Source organism: Clinocottus analis, unplaced genomic scaffold, assembly GCF_023055335.1.
Source record: "Clinocottus analis isolate CAN_PGR_092001 unplaced genomic scaffold, fCliAna1.0.p SCAF_16, whole genome shotgun sequence".
NCBI classification, from domain to species: domain Eukaryota; kingdom Metazoa; phylum Chordata; class Actinopteri; order Perciformes; family Cottidae; genus Clinocottus; species Clinocottus analis.
In genome coordinates this window covers 9,019,926-9,041,949 of record NW_027175887.1, presented here as the reverse complement: position 1 = coordinate 9,041,949, position 22,024 = coordinate 9,019,926, and the positions used below count along the sequence as shown (strand labels likewise).

General features: G+C 41.8%; 2 protein-coding genes across 2 annotated transcripts; both read left to right on the top strand.

The window, feature by feature from the left end:
• The first annotated feature begins 870 nt into the window (after positions 1-870).
• LOC137786460 (inward rectifier potassium channel 16-like) lies at positions 871-2,019 on the top strand. Its single transcript, XM_068578361.1, has one exon. The coding sequence runs from the start codon at positions 871-873 to the stop codon at positions 2,017-2,019; it is 1,149 nt and encodes a 382-aa protein (XP_068434462.1).
• A 4,180-nt stretch (positions 2,020-6,199) lies between these two features.
• LOC137786420 (inward rectifier potassium channel 2-like) lies at positions 6,200-9,235 on the top strand. The gene has a single exon (XM_068578306.1). It carries the CDS (start codon positions 6,200-6,202, stop codon positions 7,514-7,516), a length of 1,317 nt encoding a protein of 438 aa, XP_068434407.1. The 3' UTR covers positions 7,517-9,235.
• The last annotated feature ends 12,789 nt before the right edge of the window (positions 9,236-22,024 follow it).

The following is a 22,024-nucleotide window of genomic DNA, read 5'->3' as shown; positions in this document are numbered from 1 at the left end:
TGTTCTGGGTCACATCTGGAAGGTAACAGATAAGCCAAACTGATTAAAAGTATGGGCTTCCCATGTGGGAAATTTCATTGACCCAAAGCTTTAGTTAATCTTGTCAGATGGTCACGACCAAATCTTTTTACAGTATATATCATCACGCGCTAATATCAATACCTGAATAAGCTCAAGATTAAAGGACTTTTGTATTATCAGGCTCATACCAATAAAGATTGTATGAGTTAAAAAAGTTTTTTTTTTTACATTTTATATCAAAGTCAATCAATACTTAAAGCTAGGGTTGGTAATGATGAGAAACTATCAAGGGTAAAGTGGATTTTTTAAACGATAAGCCAAGTGTTGCCCGCTCTTTTCCAATGAGAGTAGCGAGCAGCACTAGATAAAAAAAGTCCCTCAAGGCCTCCCTTTAAAGCCATTTCCCCAAAAGCATTGCTTCCACCATTGTTTTCACGGTGAATATTTGGTTACCGCAACCTATTTGGTTATGTGCGGTCATAATGCAGGCATCACAGTTCATGTGGAGAGCTTCTCGCACAACTGATTTGCACAGTGTCCAGATTGTAATGGGACTTGTGGTAAATAATCAACCATATTGAGAGACTCATGCTCTTTGTAGTATTTCTCACACCCAGAGCTGAGCACTGCACAAGTCATTTGTTGCTGATGGCCCGAGGCACAGACTGACCTCGGCTGTTTGCTCAAACATGAAGGATTCAGATCAACAAACAGGCCTGAGAGCCTTTTACATTTCAGTCACATGTAATGAGTACGACACTGTCACTCCTGCCTGTGCCTCCTCACATGCCCAACTCACCCTCTATTGCTCGTCTTTGTACAGGAAACTGAAAAGAAGCTCCGGTCAAAATGAGCGTGGAGAGCGGTGAGCAGGGCCTCATCGATACTTACTACACTACAATCCACAAACTAGGCTGGAAAAATGAGGGCAGGCAGCTGCGCTACATGCAGAAAGACGGCAGGTTCCCAGTGGATTTCCAGAAGGCCCCTGGACACTGGAGCCCATACCTGATGGACATCTTCACTACTCTAGTGGAGATCCGCTGGAGGGTGATGTTCCTCATCTTTTTCCTCTCTTACATTGTCTCTTGGCTCTTTTTCGGTCTCTGCTTTTGGCTCATTGCACTTGTGCACGGGGACGTTAGCGATGTGGATAACGCACCCTGCGTGGACAACGTGCGTGGCTTTACTGGAGCCTTCATGTTCTCGATGGAGACCCAGGCGACTATTGGCTATGGCTTCAGGGGGATGACGGAGAACTGCATTGTAGCCATCATCGTGGTGACAGTTCAAGATGTCTTTAGCTGCCTCCTTGACACCATCATCATTGGTATTGTCGTGGCTAAAATGGCATCTGCACGTAAAAGAGCTCAGACGGTTGGCTTCAGCAGGTGTGCAGTGGTCAACCTGCGAGACGGCAAGCTTTGTTTGTCATGGCGACTCGGGGACTTCAGGGGAAACCACATCCTGGACGGTGTCGCCAGGGCCATGTTCGTCCGCTATGTGAAACAGCCACTGGGGTCTATTGTGATGTCATACCAGGACCTGCACATCCACAACAAAGACATCGTCCTCGCCACACCAGCCACCATTATCCACAAGCTGGAGCCTGGCAGTCCCCTCTACAGCCTGGGCCCTGACGACTTGCTGGGGGACAACTTTGAACTGGTGATGTCCTTTACCTACACCGAGGACTCTACGGGGATGCTCAGTCAGACTCGAACCTCATACACACCAGCAGACATCCACTGGGGCCAGCGCTTCCAGGAAATGTTGAAACTGGACAAGAGGCACTACAAGGTGGACTATGCTCTGTTCAATGTGACCACGAGCGTGCCGGTGCCCCTGCTCAGCGCAGAGGAGTTTGACAGGAGAGAACGTCCTGCAGAGGGCAGTCAGGCCCGCGGTCCTGTCTTTGCACCAGACAAGAGGATCACACACACTTTCACGGTCAATTCTGACATGACAGAGGAAGTGAAGCAGCAAACTTATTTTTAGAGCAGGTGCACTTGTGATGGACACTTTGATAAGATGTATTCTTGTAAATGTATATGTGTGTATGTCTTACAATCATTTTTTAAATAACCTGTTTTAATTCTTTTGATAAGTAAAGTACATTGCAAATGTTGGATTGTGTAGCTCGCCCACTCAATTCTAGGTTTGATACAGGATTAACATTGAATACCTCCTAAGCATAACATCTGATAATCCCTTTGAATGGGAGAGGTTACTAAAATATAAACTTAGGACGTGTCTATAATGATTGTCAGATTTAGCCAAATAACTGACGAGGGTGCATAGAGGCCAAGCTAGCTTATTGTAGCTATACTGTTATTATACTGCATTTATGCCTCGACACAATGAGCCTTATTTTCCAACATGCATCATAAAATCCTACCAAAGTATGCAGTGCACATCAAATCACAGTGATTGAATGCAATAACGTAGATTATTAAATAAAACTCGGTGATTCACACCTCTCATATGTCCTGGTGACTGAAATAATGGGATAATAAATACTCAGGTTTTGATATATCAGTTTGTGGTATACTCACAAGCTGATACACTGCTTACACGCTGCCTGTACTTACTATTCCTGGGAAGGTGGTGAGGTGGTCAAGGAAAGGACTAGACCTGAGGGCCTCTGTGTGTGTGTGCAAAGCGCAGGCTCCTCTGCCCTGCAGGTGCAGGTGCAGCAGCACGTGACATCATCCGTCCCACACTACCCAGAAATGCACCAACACTAATGGACTCCTATCTTTTTACTTCAAATAAATGTACAGTATCAACAGTAAATTTACAGTTTGTACATAATTTACAACTAGCACTTAAAGCTAATGACTGTCTGTTTGTCGCTCTCGCTAGTCCCACCCCAGTCGGCTACTATACTCATCTCTGATTGGATAATAACAAATTGACACCCGGTCACTCGGAGAGGTTCAAGAGCTACTCAAATCTAAGGACATTTTAAATTCATACCAAAAGCTATATTTCTCAATCAAAATGCAAAAGTGATTACACACAAGCAGTTATGTGTTATTTCAAAATGTCCTGTATATTTTTTAATGGAAAGTATATGAAATAAATAAGTATGTAAACAGAATGATCAGGGTACTACACTTAATAATGATGGGCCATTAATTATAGAAGACCTTTGTCAGTCTAATACGTTGATGCCAACACTGTTTGTTTTCCTCTTTCCAGATCTACACTGCCACCTTGTGATCATTGAGGGCGTTTAACAGCACACCAGCACTAGTGGCTATTTTGGAAAGTCCCAGATGTCCCACTTAGACATCTGTGGCTTACTCTGCACTACCCTATATACCTGCGGTGTTGTTTAACAGAAAAGAAAAATAAATAAATAAATATATATATATAATTCGACACATTTAATATAGCACATGAGATTGTGTAGATTCTCTGGAGATACTTTGCACTCACATTGATACATACTTCTTGTTGCAACGTCATGTTTTCTTCGTCCCTGTGAGATAACGGGGTTTGGATCTCCTCGCTCTCCACTCTGACAGATGACGTTTCTCCCATTTGGGCTCAGACCGTCAAACAGGCGCTGTAGCTTTCTATTGGTCGTCGCTGCCACAGGGGCGGGGCTGAGCACACGTGCTTTTAAAGTCTGTCTTTGCAACGACAAACATCTTCTTCAGTATTGCTGGAGAGGGTTATGGCAGAATTTGCAGCGACAGACAGGAAGCTAAGTGAATATAATAAACTAGAAGCAAAAATTCAAGTGCCGCAGGGGGCATATCTGGCGCATATGGGACTTATTACAACAAGGAAACGACAGACTTGCGCTGCAAGAACCAACAGGTAGGTGTAATAAGCGGGAAAAATGTGTTAGGAGAGTGATGTGGAATAATAACTAGAGCTGTACTGCAATTACTGATCATCAGTGTCACTGTAAAAATGTGAAAATATGTACTGTGATGAAAATAATTGAAATACCGTGAACTGATGATTATTTATATTATTATTATTATTATTATTATTATTATTATTATTATTATTATTATTATTATCATCCATTGTAGATTACAGGATTTAGACTGTATGATCTGTTTTTAAACTAAACTCTGTTGCTCGTGATGTCTGCATTAACTGAATTTTATAATAATGATTCTGTAAAGTAAAAATTATTATTTTTTGCTAATAACTTTATTTTTTACAAGACTATTAGAATTATTGCAACATCTAAACAGACTGCTATTTTAAAAATGATTGGTGTTGTCAAAGCTTATAACAAAACATTCTGTCCACTGTGATTTGCCATAGTTATTGATCGGTGTTGTAAAAAATAGAGCAGCTTTATGTAACCAGTTTCCATTTGCCTCAGCTGTTGGCTCTAATTGAGAACACATGCAAAACAAACAATCGCAGGTTGTGCAGCCTGGAAGCCTTGGTCTGTCACCACGTACCAACCTGCAGTAATGTGTGATATAGTGAGCAGATAAGCTCTGTGACAAAGATCCCAGTTGCAATGAGAGTAGGAGAGAGGGAGCTCTAATGAGCTCAGTGTCAGCGCATAAACACAGAAGTTAGAGATTTAATTTGCACTGCCTGTGTCATGATGAATGCACAGTTTACTGTAGGCTGCTTTGGATAAAAGTATCACTCAAATGCCCTCCCTCAGTTGGCTGTTTTGCGCTCTACTTCTCTCCAGTGGTGTCTGATGTTTGACTTGTTTCAGTATCATAATTGAATAAAAAATACTTGTGGCCAGCTTGCTCATGAACCCCCCCAAAAAAATGAGTTGTTAAAAGCAATTAACAGCTTGTTCAATATGAATTAAAATCACTGAATCCACTCAACATAAATATTTGGCATCATTTGAGCTATAACTGAATGGAGCCCCATATTCCCAATAGTGTGTGTGACAGGTTGCTTATTCGACTCGCACCAGCAGTGACATCATTAGTTGAGAAAAACAAAGACAATGCAGGGGATTTAGGACCTTGTCCTGCATATCTTATCCCAAATGACTTTCAATCACTTTCATAAACACACAAATTAGATGACGTAATACAAAATGACGTACGGAAAAAACAGAAAATTTTTATATTGACATTTGTGCTGTGTCGACAAAATTAAATACAATGACAACATTTCTGAATATTTTGTTTGAAATGTCCCCGAGACTTTATGGATATTTTCACTTTGACACAATTGACCCATAGATGATTCAAACGTGGAGTTATTTTGGCACAGGCAGAGCATGTCTGGCTGGCCATGGCCTTTTGTAGCCTGTGGTGTTGCATTTTAATGGACCTCTCATGCCACACACACCAAGTCAATAGCTTTTCTAATTTAGCTGTCCTTGTTGCTCTATTACATATGATGCAAGGTTACTGGGTTTCAAAGAAAGAGACCCATCTTCTCTGAAATGCTACACGGTTCATTAAAACTTGTTTCTGTGATGTAGAGGTGAAAACTGTAGTTGTGAATTAGTTTTTGCTATGTTTATGCACGTGTGTTATTGAAACTGTGCACTTGATAACTAAGCCTAAATAGCATTATTAGCATACGTGCTGTTTGTTGTTACATTGCTTTCAGACTTATGTGCAGAGATAGAGACACATCTGCACACAGCTGCTACTTGTATCTTTGTTCCAGGGGTAGTCTGGATTAACATGAACTTGATCCGTAATTTGACTCAACTCCCAATGGACTGACCTGCTTAATTAATACTTATATTAAGTAGGGTAGACATCCTTTCCTGCTTTGTCAGCAATTTAAGTGCTTGATTAATATGTGTAATCTACTTACAATGCATGTACAATGCAGCGCTGCTAACTTAGAGTGTACATTGCATTGGTCAGACAGCAGGTAACCACAGGCGCACTGATTTCTGCTCTGGTTCCTGCCACTTAAATAAAACTGTGTTTTGCTCTCTGTGTAATTTCCACAGCTCATTTCACTGATGAGGTCCAAAGCAGCCGACAGACAGGAGTGACCTGCCCTCACCAAAGGTGCACAGCTCGCCTGCAGAATCTCGGGCCCGCTCTCCACTGTTCCAGTCCTAGAGGATCTAGTCCTGTCGCCAACATTTTCTGCTTGAGCTTGTCCACGAGATCCTTCAAAACTGTTTCTCCAACGCTTCTACCAAAAACTTAGACTGTTTTCCATAGCAGAACCGGCCCAGCCCTCCCAGGCGGAAGTAATGGGGAGTGTGCGAAGCCACCGTTACAGCATTGTGTCCTCTGAGGAAGACGGCATGAAGCTGGCCACCATTGCCGTCCCGAATGGTTACGGAAACGGCAATGTCAACAAGGTGCACACAGAGCACAAACATCAGAGCCGCTTTGTCAGGAAGGATGGCCACTGCAATGTGCAGTTTATCAATATGAGCGAGAAAGGCCAGCGGTACCTGGCTGATATCTTCACCACTTGCGTGGACATCCGCTGGCGCTGGATGCTGCTCATATTCTGCCTTTCTTTCCTGCTGTCATGGTTGTTTTTTGGTTTTGTCTTCTGGGTAGTAGCCCTCTCTTACGGGGACTTAGAGAGTAAGACTCAGATGTGTGTTTCCAATGTGGACAGCTTCACCGCTGCCTTCTTGTTCTCAGTGGAGACCCAAACCACTATTGGCTACGGCTATCGCTATGTGACGGAGGAGTGCCCCGTCGCTGTCTTTGTGGTCGTCTTCCAAAGCATTGTGGGTTGCATCATTGACGCTTTCATCATCGGTGCGGTCATGGCCAAGATGGCCAAGCCCAAAAAGAGAAATGAGACCCTGGTGTTCAGCCATTATGCGACAATGGCCATGAGGGACGGTAAACTTTGCCTGATGTGGCGCGTGGGGAACCTCAGGAAGAGTCACCTGGTGGAGGCCCACGTCAGGGCCCAGCTACTCAAGTCCCGCACCACTGCCGAAGGAGAGTTCATCCCTCTGGATCAGGTAGACATCGACGTAGGCTTCGATAGTGGAATCGACAGGATATTCCTGGTGTCTCCGATCACTATCGTGCATGAGATTGACGAGGACAGCCCCTTCTATGAGATGAGCAAACAGGAGTTGGAGACGTCAGAGTTTGAGATCGTAGTAATTCTGGAGGGCATGGTGGAGGCTACAGCCATGACGACTCAGTGTCGGAGCTCCTACGTGTCAAGCGAGATCCTCTGGGGCTACCGCTTCGAGCCGGTGCTCTTTGAAGAAAAGAACTACTACAAAGTGGACTACTCTCGCTTTGAAAACACGTATGAGGTTCCCAGCACACCTCACTGTAGTGCTAGGGAACTAGCCGAAAGGAAGTCCAGCGCCTCCAGCTCGAGGAACTCCTTTTGCTACGAGAACGAGGTGGCTCTCGAAAAGGTTGAGATGGAGGAGGAGTTTGATGTGGAGGAAATCAGGGAGATGAGGGGTGTGGAGGTCGGTGCACTCGAGCACACAAACACAGATGTGGTTTCAGACTCTGAATGCAATCTGGACTCTTTGCCTTTGGAATCAAGGCCTTTGACAGCAGAATCAGAAATATGACTGCAGTTCTAGAGAAGAGTTTAAAAACTACCACAGGGTATGTTAAAACTCCTTTGGTCCTAATTGTTTGTTCTTTATAATGCATGACAGTTTGTAAAAGGCTGTGATTTGAATATGAAGTTCTCTATGCACAAGACATCATGGGACTCCACACACGTTATATGTTACGGTGAAAGCGGTGATAAATGAACTGGTTGCATGGCGCGAGACGGATAACGTGGGTAAAATGCTTTCACTTACACACTGTGCAGTCTGCCCTTCTTAAGATATTTGAGTAGAATAGCCAATTGGGTTCAACAGAAGGTCTTGGATATAATGAGTCTTTTTGTGTGTGTGGCCTAAATGTCACATAGGTTTATGTCTGGCAAAAATAATTAAATATAGATTATAAAAAAAAAAAAGGATTTGAACCTGAAACTTAAACTTAAATATTTTGAGCAATTTTAAATTCAAGAATCTTGTTTGAAAGGCAACAAAAGAAATGTCACCCCGTCAAACCACCTGCACAAAGGTTACTGTTAATGAGCTGGTCTCTTAGCAAAACATGATTACGGTTCTCTTCAGTGTGCTGGTCGTGGAAAGAGATGCCTGGCACAGATTAGGAGCAAAAGCACACTATGCTCCTCGGCCCATCATCTTGTCCAAGTATAGCATCTCTTGCAACGTGTGCCTTAACAAGAAGTCTCAGTCCTGGTGTCGGCACTCTGAGCACACACTGCAATAGATGTCACAGGAAGAAGAGGTATTAAGAGGTGATCACTGTGCAGTATACTGCCACTTCTTGCAGAGCTTCATGTTCTTATGTGCAATATACAGGTCAGTGGTAGAACGTGACAGGAAGCTCAACCCTGAGCCAAGGTTATGAATGTTGATGATAAGTGCTGCTAAGTTACATATTCTATGTATAGAGGGAAATCTTGGAGCCAAAATGTATTATTTGTCTTTTAAAGTATCCATTTTGAAGATTGCAGATGCAGCCTATAATGTTATTTCTAGATGTAGACGAGCATGATTCTATCATTGTGTTTTCCAAAGCTTTCAATGTACTTTTTTTCCTCACCAGAGAATTTTCCTCCACATAACAGCAGTGACTGTTTTTATAACTTAAAGCCAAATATGTACATATATATAAGAGACACCAAGCGGCACTCATCTGTTAGTTGATGTTGATTTAAAACCAGACTTTATCCTGATCTAACGATGGTTGGCTGTTGAAACATTGAATAAGTTGAGTTCATTTGACGTAGTCTGCTTTATATTAACATCAGTGTTCTTGGCGTTGGCAGAAGTGATGAATTTGGACACATGGTAACCATGGTTAACCCTCAGACTTAACCACTGCGGTTCTTGGACAGTTATTTGCTATTTCTGAACAGACTCTTGTTTTTGAAAAATCAATCTGCTGATTCATATTTCAGTCACAATGTAGTACACTTGACTTCAGTCTTACACAAGAAGGACCTTCATTGTTTCTTAACTGTTATTGTGACACGTTCATGCTTAGATCAGTGGAAGCACAACACTGTACACTTCTCTGCTAAGCCAATTAGAATTAAAACATTTCATCTGTTCTCACACTGACACTTCTCCTGTCTTAGGTCTTTATTTTTCTACAAGTGTCTTCCTGCCTTCCTGCACAAACCAGAGACTGTACAGTTTTTTTAAACAAATTTTGTAAATTATTATGCAAATACTGTGTATTGATATTGCAGTTGTTGAAAACAGTTTAGGTCCTTTTTTTTCAATAAAAATGTTAAAAAAAAACTATGAATTTGAGGCATTACTTGTAAACAAACAAATCAGTTTCAACGAATGATAGCACGTGTACCACAAAGTACAAAGTACCAATTATCAGCCACCGTTCTATGTGTACATGAGCTAAGCGATGCATCTGCAGTTTACTGTGCGGGAATTTTTCAATGATTTGCATTTTGACCCAAAATGTGTGACATCTGGACGCCCGCTCTATACTGTTTTAGCTGCGTGCCTCTAATTTGGAGCTGCGGCCCAAATTCCAGGCTGCTAGCTGTCAGAGCTCACACCATCATTTAAAATAATTCACCAAACTGACTCACTCCAGTTCTGTGAAAGCCCACAGAGACCCCATGCTATATCAGTCGGCTCCGCTGGAAGTCATTTTCAGTGACAGCGATGGAAAAAACACCTCATTCGCTTCTCCCAATCTCTTTCAGTAAACTGTGGAAAATAAGTGTATTCTGCACCACTGAGTGTCGTGAGGAATGGTGACAATGTCTAGAATTAGCAGTAGTATCACGTAGAAATCTGAATATATCAATCTAAATATACAGTATATGACATAATAATGCTCTGTTTGTCATTGTTTTTTCAAAGGGATGATAAATTACTGCATAACACACCGGGATGCTGCCAGCATTGTGTGAACCCGCGTGCCTCTAATCCAGCATGAATATGCACGACATACAGTAGATGCGATCAATATGGTTGTATCAGAGGTGAACGTGGGTCTGCAGTATGACACATCTGTCAGCAAATTTAGTTAGTTTCCATTCACAGCTGCATTCCGCCGGCATGAGACGCAGTCGAGGGATCTATTGATCAGACACGTCCGCAGTGAGGCAGTGAGCCGATTTGATTTGGTTCTACATAGGAAGTGGGTGCTGCCTCGGGGCTTTTTCCACATTAGCCAATGAGACTGCCACAAAGCTCCAGCTTGGAGTGAAAATGAGGACTCTCCCTTTTCTGTTCAGTAAATGAATGTATATTAATTTGGGTTGGTATCTCATTGCTTTGAATGTAAAAGCCAATGAAGTTTTTTTCCACAGTGACTTTTGCTTTTGCATCAACTTTGTGTATCTTTTAGTTTCAGCTTTCTTTCACAAATACCCTCTGGACTTCTGCAACGTTACGCGTAGAAATCTGAATATATCAATCCAAATATGCCTCAGCAACATTTGAAATACCGTTCAGCTGGAGGAGATGGTGGATGCTCAGTTCGTGCCGGGTAAACTGTTTCAAAGAAATTGACAGCCAACATTGGCCAGAGAGCTCCCATCAATGATGCTGATGACGTCTCACTGGCGAATTCCCCTGGATCGGATTTTAAACAACAGGCCGGTCCGCTTGACCTTCAGATCAGATGGATGAATACAAAAATAAACTATTTGTCTGCACTAAAAACCCATGATTTTGTTTTCTGCTAAATAAGGACACTGCCATTTAGACAGATACACAGATATAGGGAAGCAGACATATGCCATGCTCCAGACCTCAGCATGAACAGATTAAACATACAACATAGTGGAAATGTGGCATTTGTCCTCTTGTTGCCACTTGTAAAAGTGCACTCCTGGTTTATCTCACTTAGAGACAGTATATACAAATAACTTTAGAGTGTTAAAATCACAGGCATATTTATCGCTCAGGAGGATGTGTGTGTAGTCTGGACAAAGTCTTTCCTGAACATATTTAGAAAGGGTATTATATCAGAAAAATGATCCAACATAATCTTATGTGGGGCACATCCACAACCTACAACATTATAAATAGATGCAGCTGAATGTGTTTGGCCTAAATTCATATCATGAGTGTGGCGAGGTAAGAAAAAAACTGTTACAGATAAAACAGAGTAAAATCAGTTTGAGGAGTTTCTTCTTTATCATGGTGAGGTATAAAGTAGAAGTAGGCTCGAGCCAGCTGGACGGAACTTCAAAAGATCAACTGAAGTATTTCAATCATCACAGACTTTGTTTCCAGCCATCTGCCAGATGTGACATCTCTGCTACACTCAGCATCTCCACTTATTGTCACTTCCAAGAAATCTTGACAGGGAAAGGAAAGCTGTAGTTGCAGCAGTTGACGTTCACAAATTGTAACCATTCAGTCAAAATGACTTATTGCCTCAACAAGTCTGGAAGTGGGTCACAACCTGTGGACGGCAAACTTTTTCTCAGTGGCTGAAAGCCAAAGCAAGTCTGAGGGGTGTGCTTGACCTTGCTTACGACAAGAACATAACTCACGCAGCATGTTCTCGTCATGGCGAGGTTGTTAATAACAGCCTGGTCAACCCTGTGATCTGATAGTCATGCCACTTGGACCGGGAAAGCCACAGAAATAACTTACGGTGTGGTTCTAAGTTAATCAATATTGTTTTTTTCAGCCTTGTCATCTGCCCACGCGACTGACATGGCATGAAAAAAAAATCCCTACAACACACCATCCTGGAGTGCAATGGGATTCAATTAGGTAATTATATAATTGTGATGACCTGGCAATTGCGTAAGGCCTCTGGAGGATCAGGAGTGGAGACCTGCTGTGTCATGCAGCCAGTCAGTCAGTCAATGATGGCAGACGAGGATTTGTGGCACAAGGGGAAACATCGAAGGGGGGATCATGTTGCTATTCATCCTATATGGGACATGTCAGCCAACATGCTCCAAATACACCAAGGTGAAGTAGGCAGTTAATCTGCTCATTTGTATTTAAATACCTTATGAATTTGCTTTGTGTTTGATAACGTTTTTGCAAACGTTGTCTTTCTTGCATGTGATGCAACTATTTTACCTTGAAATAACAGCTTCAATGCCAGCATGGAGAAAAAAAATACCAATTATTGCACAATGTTACTTTAATAGAGGCTCACAAAACTATCCTTTGTTGTAAATCAACATATCTCTTTACAGTTAATACATTTAACACATAAAATGAAGTGATAAAGCTTAACCAACTGTACAAACCATTTCACTCCGGATTCAGACCTCATCACAGCATAGAAATTATTCAAAGTCACCAACGACCTCCTCCTCTCTTCTGATGACCACTGCCTCAACATCCTCATACGACTCAACCTCAGTGCAGCTTTTACAGACAAACAAAGACATACAAAGACCTGGATGCAAGCCAACTTCCACAAACTCAATGATTACAACTCTGAAATCAGAACTCCTTTGTCTCCCGTTCCACTCCCACGCCAGAGACCATATCACGCCAGTCCTTCAAAACCTCCACTGGCTCCTCATACGTCAAAGAATATATCCATCCATCCATTTTCATCCGCTTAGTCGGGTCCTGGTGGCATCACATAAGAACAGAGAACATACCAAAAAACACAAACATAAAAATCAGACATAAATCATACCTACTATAACACTTATATATTAATGCATGTTGTGCACAGTTTAAACTGTTATGTAAGCACTCTTGTCTATACTGACATTGCTTTCATTGTTCCTTTTTTTTTTTACCATATAAAGGGCCTTTGAGTATTTAAAGCACTATTCAAATAAAATGTGTTATTTGTATTATTATTACTATTAAATTGGGTGTATGAGGTTTAGGAATACACTCAAAGCCTTTTTGTTGTTTTACAGTACAACTTTAAACAGAAGTGGAGTATCAGATCACAAATGAATGTGTCTACATTTAATCATAGCTTCAGTTATTTGACCTATAATAACCTTACACATGCAGACAAACACATTTCTGACACACACCTGCTGATACTCATTTTGGCTCCATCATCGACAGCTGAGTGTCTCATGACACCCGGGGGAGGAATAGGAGAATCCAGCAGGTACAATATGTTGGACAAGAGTCAGGCTTTTTCCATTTCCCGCGCCTCCTGAAAGATAATATGAGCATTTATTCACGGTGGGTGTGTCTGGCCACACAAGCACCAACAAAAACACATTTGGCACGTAGCAGCTGACAATAAATTGTTTGTTCTTTGCATTGTTGGTCTCGTGCTGAACGTTGCTGTTCATGATTCGTACAAATGTTTCTATGTTTATGTCTCAGATTGTGTTTCTGCATGTTCTCTTTTGGGCAGAAATACATTTACAGCCTTGCAATCTCACCGCTGTATCTCAGCGACCGCGTAGTCTATTCATGCCGCTGACCTTTACCCTTCTGGCTCCGGCTCCTCTGACCTTGACAAATACATCCAGAGCCAGGAAACAAAAGCGATACCTATATGTTCATTGTTGGCTATTGACCGCAGGCTCCTTGTAATGTGAGGACTTGGCTCCATGTGGGGCCGTTACTTCGTTGCAATGGAGGTGTGATCAGTGAGTGAGCAACAGCAGTTAACACAAAGCCTCACTGACTTCTATTTATGACGCCGGTCTCCCATCATAACAAGGCCCTGCTAATAATGTGAATCCAGTCAGACTCAGCAGCAACACGGTGCAACTATGTGTGCTTTTCCGTCTCTCTTTTCTTAAAGGTTTCCCTTTCACACTTCCATTTATTATTTATCTCATACTTGTTCCGTCTGTGATTATCCTGTCGGGGTCTTTCCCAGGTCTCCCCTTAAATTAACAAAACTCAATTAGTCTGGAAAGCAACGAGGAACTAAGGATATAAAAAAGTCTATCAAAGGAATTTAAAGGACAGTGGATACTCGAGAGGGGCTTCTTTATGAGGACAGCTGTGGAGAGATGGATACCTTTGAACTGAGTCCAGCCCTTCAGTGGTAAAGGTTACCATCAGACTGATGCCAGCCAGCCACTATGTTAATACACTGGGGACCACCAACTGTAAGTCCACAACAGTACATTGATTTTTTTTGTCTGTTGACGTCTGCTAAATAGTCACGTTGGCTGTAACTTAATCAAATTGTGTTTGTTTTTTTAAGTTTACCATCTAGGAAGTTTATATATTCAGGCAGATTTTCATGAATACCATGATACATATTCACACATGTACGTGTGTAGCATTCCTGTAATGAATCACTCAGTTGATCTGACAGAATATGACGTGTCACATACTGACATGTTGTCACGTACTGACGTACAGGATGTAAGCAGAGGGATGAGCGGAGGTCTTGTGGAGTTAGAAATAATAAAATAGTCAAATAAAACAGGTCTCAGAAGTTACTTGATACAAACCATATCCATTACAACATTCATTCCCAACTAGAAGCTGATGTGATCATCTCCTACCGACTTATTATTGTCCTTCCTCTGGAGAGTCCGTTTGACCACAAGCCTGTTTCTGTAACCTGCTCATTCGATCTCATTACCTGTTTTTGTGAATGGAGCGGACATCTTTCCACTGTATGTGTGGTGCATCAGCCCCTCAGGACAAAGCAGCATCCACACCTAAAAGAGCCTTAGACAGACTCACAGCCAGGGTTACCATAACGATATCTGGGCAACCAGCGACGTCATCTCCAGTGTGGAGCTCTCTGGGGGACGGATGAAGAGAAACTAGCAATCAAACTCTGCTTGTTTTTACCATGTCCAAAGATGAGGGTGGTGACAGGATGACATGTATGATCATTTTTAGGGTTTATACTGGCAAGTTAGTGTAAAATGCAGCCTTAATGCTGCTTAATATATGTCTGTTACTCCTTTTGACTGTAACAGTGACAGTGTTTATTCTACTTACTTGTTATAAATCAGACACAATATGATTGTGACCTATGTAAGTTGGTTGTGTTCTGTTGGATGAATAGCCATGAAATGTATCTGATTGATGATCCACAGATAATTAATTCTCACCTTTTATCTACAAGTCATCATTTCAAACTTGCTTCTTCGTTGCATTCGTTTGTTTAATTTGTCATTCTCAAAATTCCGTAGATTTTTTATTGCTTTTAATGTGTCACCACATTTCCCCTCGTGGGTCAAATATGGCTCGGGAGTTGCATTTGCTATTAAATCACGCTGGACGTCTGCTAATGTCAGGTAGAAAATGGTGTCAAAGACACAGATCGCTGTCCAGAGCCAGGATAGCTGTCTCATATGGTAATTGTTAATCATGGGAGAGAGAAAGTAGAAGTTACAGCAACACACACTCACACACACACTCACACACACACACACACCCCCCCCCCCACACACACACACACACGCGCCCGCGCGCACACACGCACACACACACACACACACACACCGAGAATGCACAAGGCGAAGAGAATGTGATCACCCTCCTGCCCACTTTAGATTTAATTCACACAGAACAAGATTAGAGGATCCAATCAGTGGTGACATTGAGCTGGGCACCCAGTGGAACGGGACACCGGGGAGACCTAATCATCCCCACCGCTCCACTCTGCTGCGGAAAGCCAATCAAATCCCCTCCAGACGAAGCAGATGGTCGATGTCATCTTTTCCCTTTTCTACGTGAGATTATCTCCTCAGCTTCAACCCTCTGGGATGCTGATGCTGAGTTTCACATGGTGTCGCGCTACCCGAGACCCAACACGTACAGGGATGGGGGTCCACGATGTTCCCGGTGTGGTGCGGTGAACATCACATCCTTTGATGTATGCACAACTTTCAAATCCCTCTTAACAGGAAGCTGACAAGTTTCAATTTAAAATGAAATACAAGTAAATGTGTCAACTTTTTCCTGATGTTACACATAAAAACACTTGATTGCATTTTCTTCAGTCTGCTCAGAATGCAATTTCTCCTAACAAGAAGATTATTCCTTACGTCACAACACAATTTTCTCCCCTGTCCTGAGATTACAGAGGTAGCTTATGTCTAGTTTAAGCACCTCTGTTATAAAGAAAACAGTACAACTGAAGCTCTGCAGGAGATGATATATGTTGACCTCTGTTTATAAATGCCTTAGGACAAAGATAGAGAAAGAAAGAGTGGGCAAAGGTTGACATGATGGGAAATGTTCCTCCATGGTGATCAAAACACACAAGTTTATGTCATGCACTCATAATATCAGCCTCATCAGTTTATAGGCTTTGCAATATACAACTAATGCAGTGCCTAATAAAGCAACCATTTTAAGTGCAATTAGCAACCCCGACACATGTTTGTGCACTTCTGGAACAGCAAACACACACATCTCCTGGCATGACACCAAAGGAAGGACCTGTTCCCCTGTGCGGTTTAATTAATACAATGTACATGAACCACAAGTGTAATAAAGCCGTATCTACTCCAGGAGAGCATTGAAAACAGGGCAAGTTTTCCATGTACGCCGAGAGGAACAGGTAATAGGAGGACAGCAGCTCGGCGCTTTAGGACGTGCTCACGCAACAGAAAGGTCTCAGTGTTGCACCGCGTGCTCAGTTAATCAATGTTGTGTTCTGATCTCTGGACTTTCGGCATCACTTACTAGACCAGACGAGCAGCACGAGGACCTGCCGATTAAAAGTCAAGCTGCTCATATCTACATGTGGAAGTGTCAGGGGACAGTTTTAGTTTAAATTGTGGTCTTGTCATGCGGCTCTGTGCGCATGTGCATGTGATGCTATGCACTTTTTTTTGCCAATTTGAAAGATTACTTTGAAAAGGAGACACAGCAGACAGCATCATCCCTTTCCCAGAAGCAAGGATTATTTGTGTCATTTAGATATTGGCAGACTTGGAAATAATCTGGACAAAAGTCAAATGCTTTGCCAAGTCTATTTCAGAAACAATACGTCATCCCATTCATAAGAGACAATTATTTTCCATTGCTAATAAAAACAAAAAGAGACAGACTAGTTGACTTTGTTCCTGCAAGTAAATAATTAATGGAAATAAAGACTTTTCACTTTTCCAGCATGAAACTTAGTCCTATACTGTACACCTGCAAAACTCTATAGTCAACCTTAGACACATTTTTCATTATATTTTAATTTTGTGTGGTTCCTCTCTCTAGTGTTGATGTTGCATCTCTTCTAGTCAATGCAAAAGCTTTAAAACAGAAACTTTCTTACACCTTTTCAGCATCTATTGCTACAGTATGATGCATACGTATTATAAGAGTGTCTGTATAAAAAGACACAGCTCCCAGCGGAACAAAGTGATAGCTTCATGATCAGATCAGGCTTCGTCACATTTAGAGGGCCAGAAGAGGTTTATATATAATACGAAGCCCCAGCGGTCTTAAGCTTTTTTTTTTTTAGGCCTGGTTGTTATGCATTAACAGGCACAGACTTGCAGCGAGACAGCCTTGATGAGAAGCATCTTTCTACACTCACTCTCACTGGGGACTAGCATGTTTCCATTGGACCAGCTGGGCTCTGAACGAGTCGGCCCTACTTCAAGGAGGAAAAAAAAACCCAAGCTAGGGGGTCATTGCTTGCTCCTCCTGTCCTCTGCTGCCAGCGTCACTCCCCGCCTTGAGACACCAGGAGCAATGTGATGGCAACAAAGAAAAACACTCAGCTGATGACCTCACTCCAGTGTCAACAGTAACAGGTGTGTGCAGAGGCTGAGGAAATACTGTTTACATTGACTGTAATCTGTCGTGGAGATGGATCCTTTCATTTGAATATAAAGTTAGACAACTGCAGGGAATAAGGGCACAACCAGTTTATTCTGGGACTGAAACCAATCTCCAGAAATCTGAACACCTGTAGGCCGAGCCGTGTTTTTGCACAAAGAGCCTGCGTTGCAGAGACAAACACTGAACAGGTCAGCATATGTTTCCTTTACTGGAACAAAAAAAATGTCTCACACAGCCTATTATACTGCATGTTACAATAGGAGAGTGCCTTTTTTTGTTTTAGGTATAACGTTTGCTGTGGTCATTATTTTAGTTTAACAATATTTGCATGTTAACTAGCCCTAAACACAAAGTACTGCTGGGACAACTGACAATGGTAGCATGTTGATGTTTATCAAATTGTTTAAAATGGTCACCATCTTAGCATGTTAACATCTGCTGGCCCTAAAAAAAAAAGCCCATCTTGGACAATACAAGTGTGTTTATGTTTATCAAGCACAATGTCAGACATCTTAGTTGTTTGAGTTGATGTTTGGGCTGAAACCAAAGTATCGGACATTTTGAAGATTTTGCCTGAGATAGCACTGGGCTACACATAATGTCATCATCATAAGATAAACTGTTTGATCCACATTTTGTGGCAATCCATTTAATAGCTCAGTCTGAGGTTGACCGACGGACAGACTGAGCGTTGTTCAAAAGTAAAAGAAAAAAAGTGATCAGTGTGCAGACCACAGTCTTGCCACGGGCTCCAAAAAGCAGATTCATTTGTGTTGCTCGACAATATTCTCGTAGTCGCAGTAGTAATCTGAGTGGTGTGAGCAGTGGCTCTCTGCTCATTTGCCCGGCTGCCAACCACAACAAAACTGGTAAATCAATAAAGGCTTGTCAGTAATTCTGGAGGTCATCAATGCAAACACGGAAACACATTTATGTAATCCGGCAAATGGAAGACATGAGGGCACAAAAAAATCCTTATCTCCATCTTTATATCTGGCTGTAAATTAAACAATCGAGCATAAAAGAAGCAGGAATCAAAGTCCAGTTAGAACAAACTAACAAACTGACTTGTCCTCAGCAAATCATCAGTGACGATAGTGAGCGCTCTGCCTTCAGCTGTAGCTTGAAAGGAGAGAGTCCCTTGCCTCATTGCAGCTGTTCCACTTGTTGACATCGGCCCACTTGCACTTCTTCTCTGGCAATGATATTACATTTCACCTTCTTTGGCTTTCCCGGGTTTTAAAATAGTCTAACTTTTCTGAATCACGCGGTAAACAACACACATCCTCCTTCAGCCTGCAGTATCTCTGAATGTTGAAATTATAATCCACCATGGCAGTAATGTTACTGGATATTACTGAAATATATTTGTGGTCTCTATGACTATGTTGAGTATGTTTATTTCCAATGTGGAGTCATCACTTGATCACTTGACAACAAGTCAAAAGGGTTTAAAATGCTAAGCAGTTGCACACACCTGTTTTGGATCGTTGGAGTCGGTTAGTTTACTGAAGCCATAAACTGGCACAACAAATTATTGTCGATAGTGTGCCTATTCAACAGAATTGGTGTCAGGAAAGCGTACACATAACATAACTCGTATTTTAATTAAAAATGCTGACATCTTTTTATGAGGGTAGCTCATTGCAAATATGTGTTTTAATATGATGGAGTCACACAAACAGAAAAGGCTTTTCTTTGGCTTTGTGATGGCGTTGCGGTGCTTTGCCGCAGGAGCTTTTAAAATTACGACACGGTTTTAATCCAGGATCAACGATCAAATCTGTCCAGGTATCACCTTCAACACCACAGGGAATAACTACTACTACTGGGGCATTGTTTCAGCACAAACCAGTGAAGTTAAGCTTCTGTTGGGGCTTGTAAGCAACACTAGAGTGCTGTATTCCCAGTGAGTTCAGACTATTTCAAACTATGTTTACAGAAGGCACTCAGAGTTTAAGGATATCAATTTAAGTACAGTCTTCTCAAACTGCCAACGTTAAGGAATCTCTCTCAAGCAGATGCTCCTCGTGATTCAAGACACCCTTTACGCCTTCCATTCTTAATCCAGCTTTGGCCTCATATTGGATACGCAGTGCTGTAACCTCAAGTCTGATGCTATTTAAGAGCTGTATCCTAACTGTAATACATGTTGCCAACTGGGTTAAGAAGTCTGAGAAAAAATACAGCCGTAGACATTCCAAAGCAAGCTTTTTATTCCCATAGAAGTCACCAAAATGTAATTATGTAATTGCCTCATCTTGAAGCCCCTCTGAGACATTTTCTTTTCTGCAACAGATTTTTTTTTTTCCATGACTGCTTTGTCACCGAGTCTTTTGAATCCAGAGAGCACAGCACTGGCCTGAAGGCTTTTGATAGAAGGAAAGAAGTTTACATCCAACATTGCAGGAGTACACAAAGTAACACAAGCATCAGTATGAAAGCACACGCATTGTGCTAAAATTATACTAAAACTACCTATATTTATGTTTATTGTGTTAACTGGTTGCAATACTTTTTGTACATTAACAAAGATGGAGAATCTCGTCCAATATTACAGTTATAAAAAAAAAAAGCCAAATGAACAGATGGTGTGCAATACTAACTTCTAAACGAACCGGTGGTGGAAGACGTCTTACGTCAAAGCAGCCGAGTGTGGATTCTTTCTGTAAAGTAGAGCCCTGCATTCAAAGTGTTAGCATCAAAATATTTAGTAAAAAATACTCATTATGCAGAATAGCACATTTCAGAAAAACATAATTTTTAATGGATTACAATGAGTGATGTGTGTGCATCACCAATGTGGTAGCTGGTAAAGGCAGAGGTATCAACTATCATCAAATGGAATATACCTAAATGAAGTAGCTCACACTCACATTGTTACTTTCCACCACTGCATACTTTTCTCAAGACTCACTCACAAAATGGAAGCCAATTGCATTTGCATGGTGATACGAAAGGTGGTGATGACGCTCTCTCAAATGACAAAAATATCGCAAACATTTTTGTTGGTCATTGTTGAGCCAAATTAGCCAAACACATCCTGAGGTGTAGTATATATTAACCAAAAACGGGCTTATGTTTTGGAATGATATATATCACCCTCTGACCATATTTGCAGAAATGAAAGAATAGCTGCTAGACAACATTAAAAAGAAAATGTTATCGATACAAAAACATATATCTGAAAACGGTTGTGACGTATCATTTTCTATTATGTACTTTATACAATATGTGCATGTTTGCGTGTATGTGTAGAGATTAGATAGCCAATCATTTGGACTACTCCAGGCTACTCCACCTGTCCCATCTGACCAAGTCCATGTCAACACTCGCTACCCCTCCTTCCACCACACCCAGACCCAACTCACAGTGCAATAGGAGCCCCTCTATAATAGAGCATGTTACATAATGTTGTGCAGTGTCAGCCCACGGCCTAAGAAGATCTGGTTCTGGTTCCCACTTCTTTTACCCTCCTCAGAAAAGGGACCCCATTGTAACTTTCCACCACAGGCCACCCATGTGTCCTGCCTGGAGAAGAGAAGTTTATACAACGTCATCTGCTGCTGGTAGGTCTGCCATCTAAGGGCACGGTGAGGGCCACGTTTTCCTTGGCAAGGAACACACAGAGAGAGAGACAGACAGAGGCAGAGATAGAGAGACTGAGGATACAGATTCATGGAGGGTTGATGTCCCGAGTTCCCTGACAACTTGCCCATTTTCAAATCACAATGCATGATTATTATGATTGGAACATTGCCCTCATTCAGTGGGGATGATTGTATGGCACTCTAATGAGTCGGTAGGTGGTGTGCAAACGCTGCCATCGGATTGCCATCATCAGGACGTAAGCAGGTCAGGAGGTCGTGAGAGCTGGCATGATATGAAGGAAATAATTCCAAACTGGAGTGCACATACTTACTTCTCGTGGTCTCGTCTGGCACTCCTGTCCATCTGTGGGTCCCTCGGGGCGACAGAAAACAGAGTTCCCAAACTTCACTGCGCAAAACAGTCACCATTTTAATTACTGTCACGTGTTTGTTAAATCAGACCTGCTGGAGGAAAAAAGAAAGGTTGAGCAGAGCTGGAAACTGAGCCCTGACGAGCAACATAGATCATGTGACCTGCTCTATCAAAGCGTGTGATAACTAACCACAGAATCATCTCCCAGTTTAGGCTGAACGTGGATGAGAAACCTGTCTCCCGTTAGGATTGCACTGATTTTTTTATTATGAAATACATGCAGTAATTTTAACATTCATCCATAAAACGTTTTCTTCAAAAAATGTATGTCTCACAACTACCATAAAAATGTCTTTTTTTTGTACAAGGTGCCAGAAAACTTGT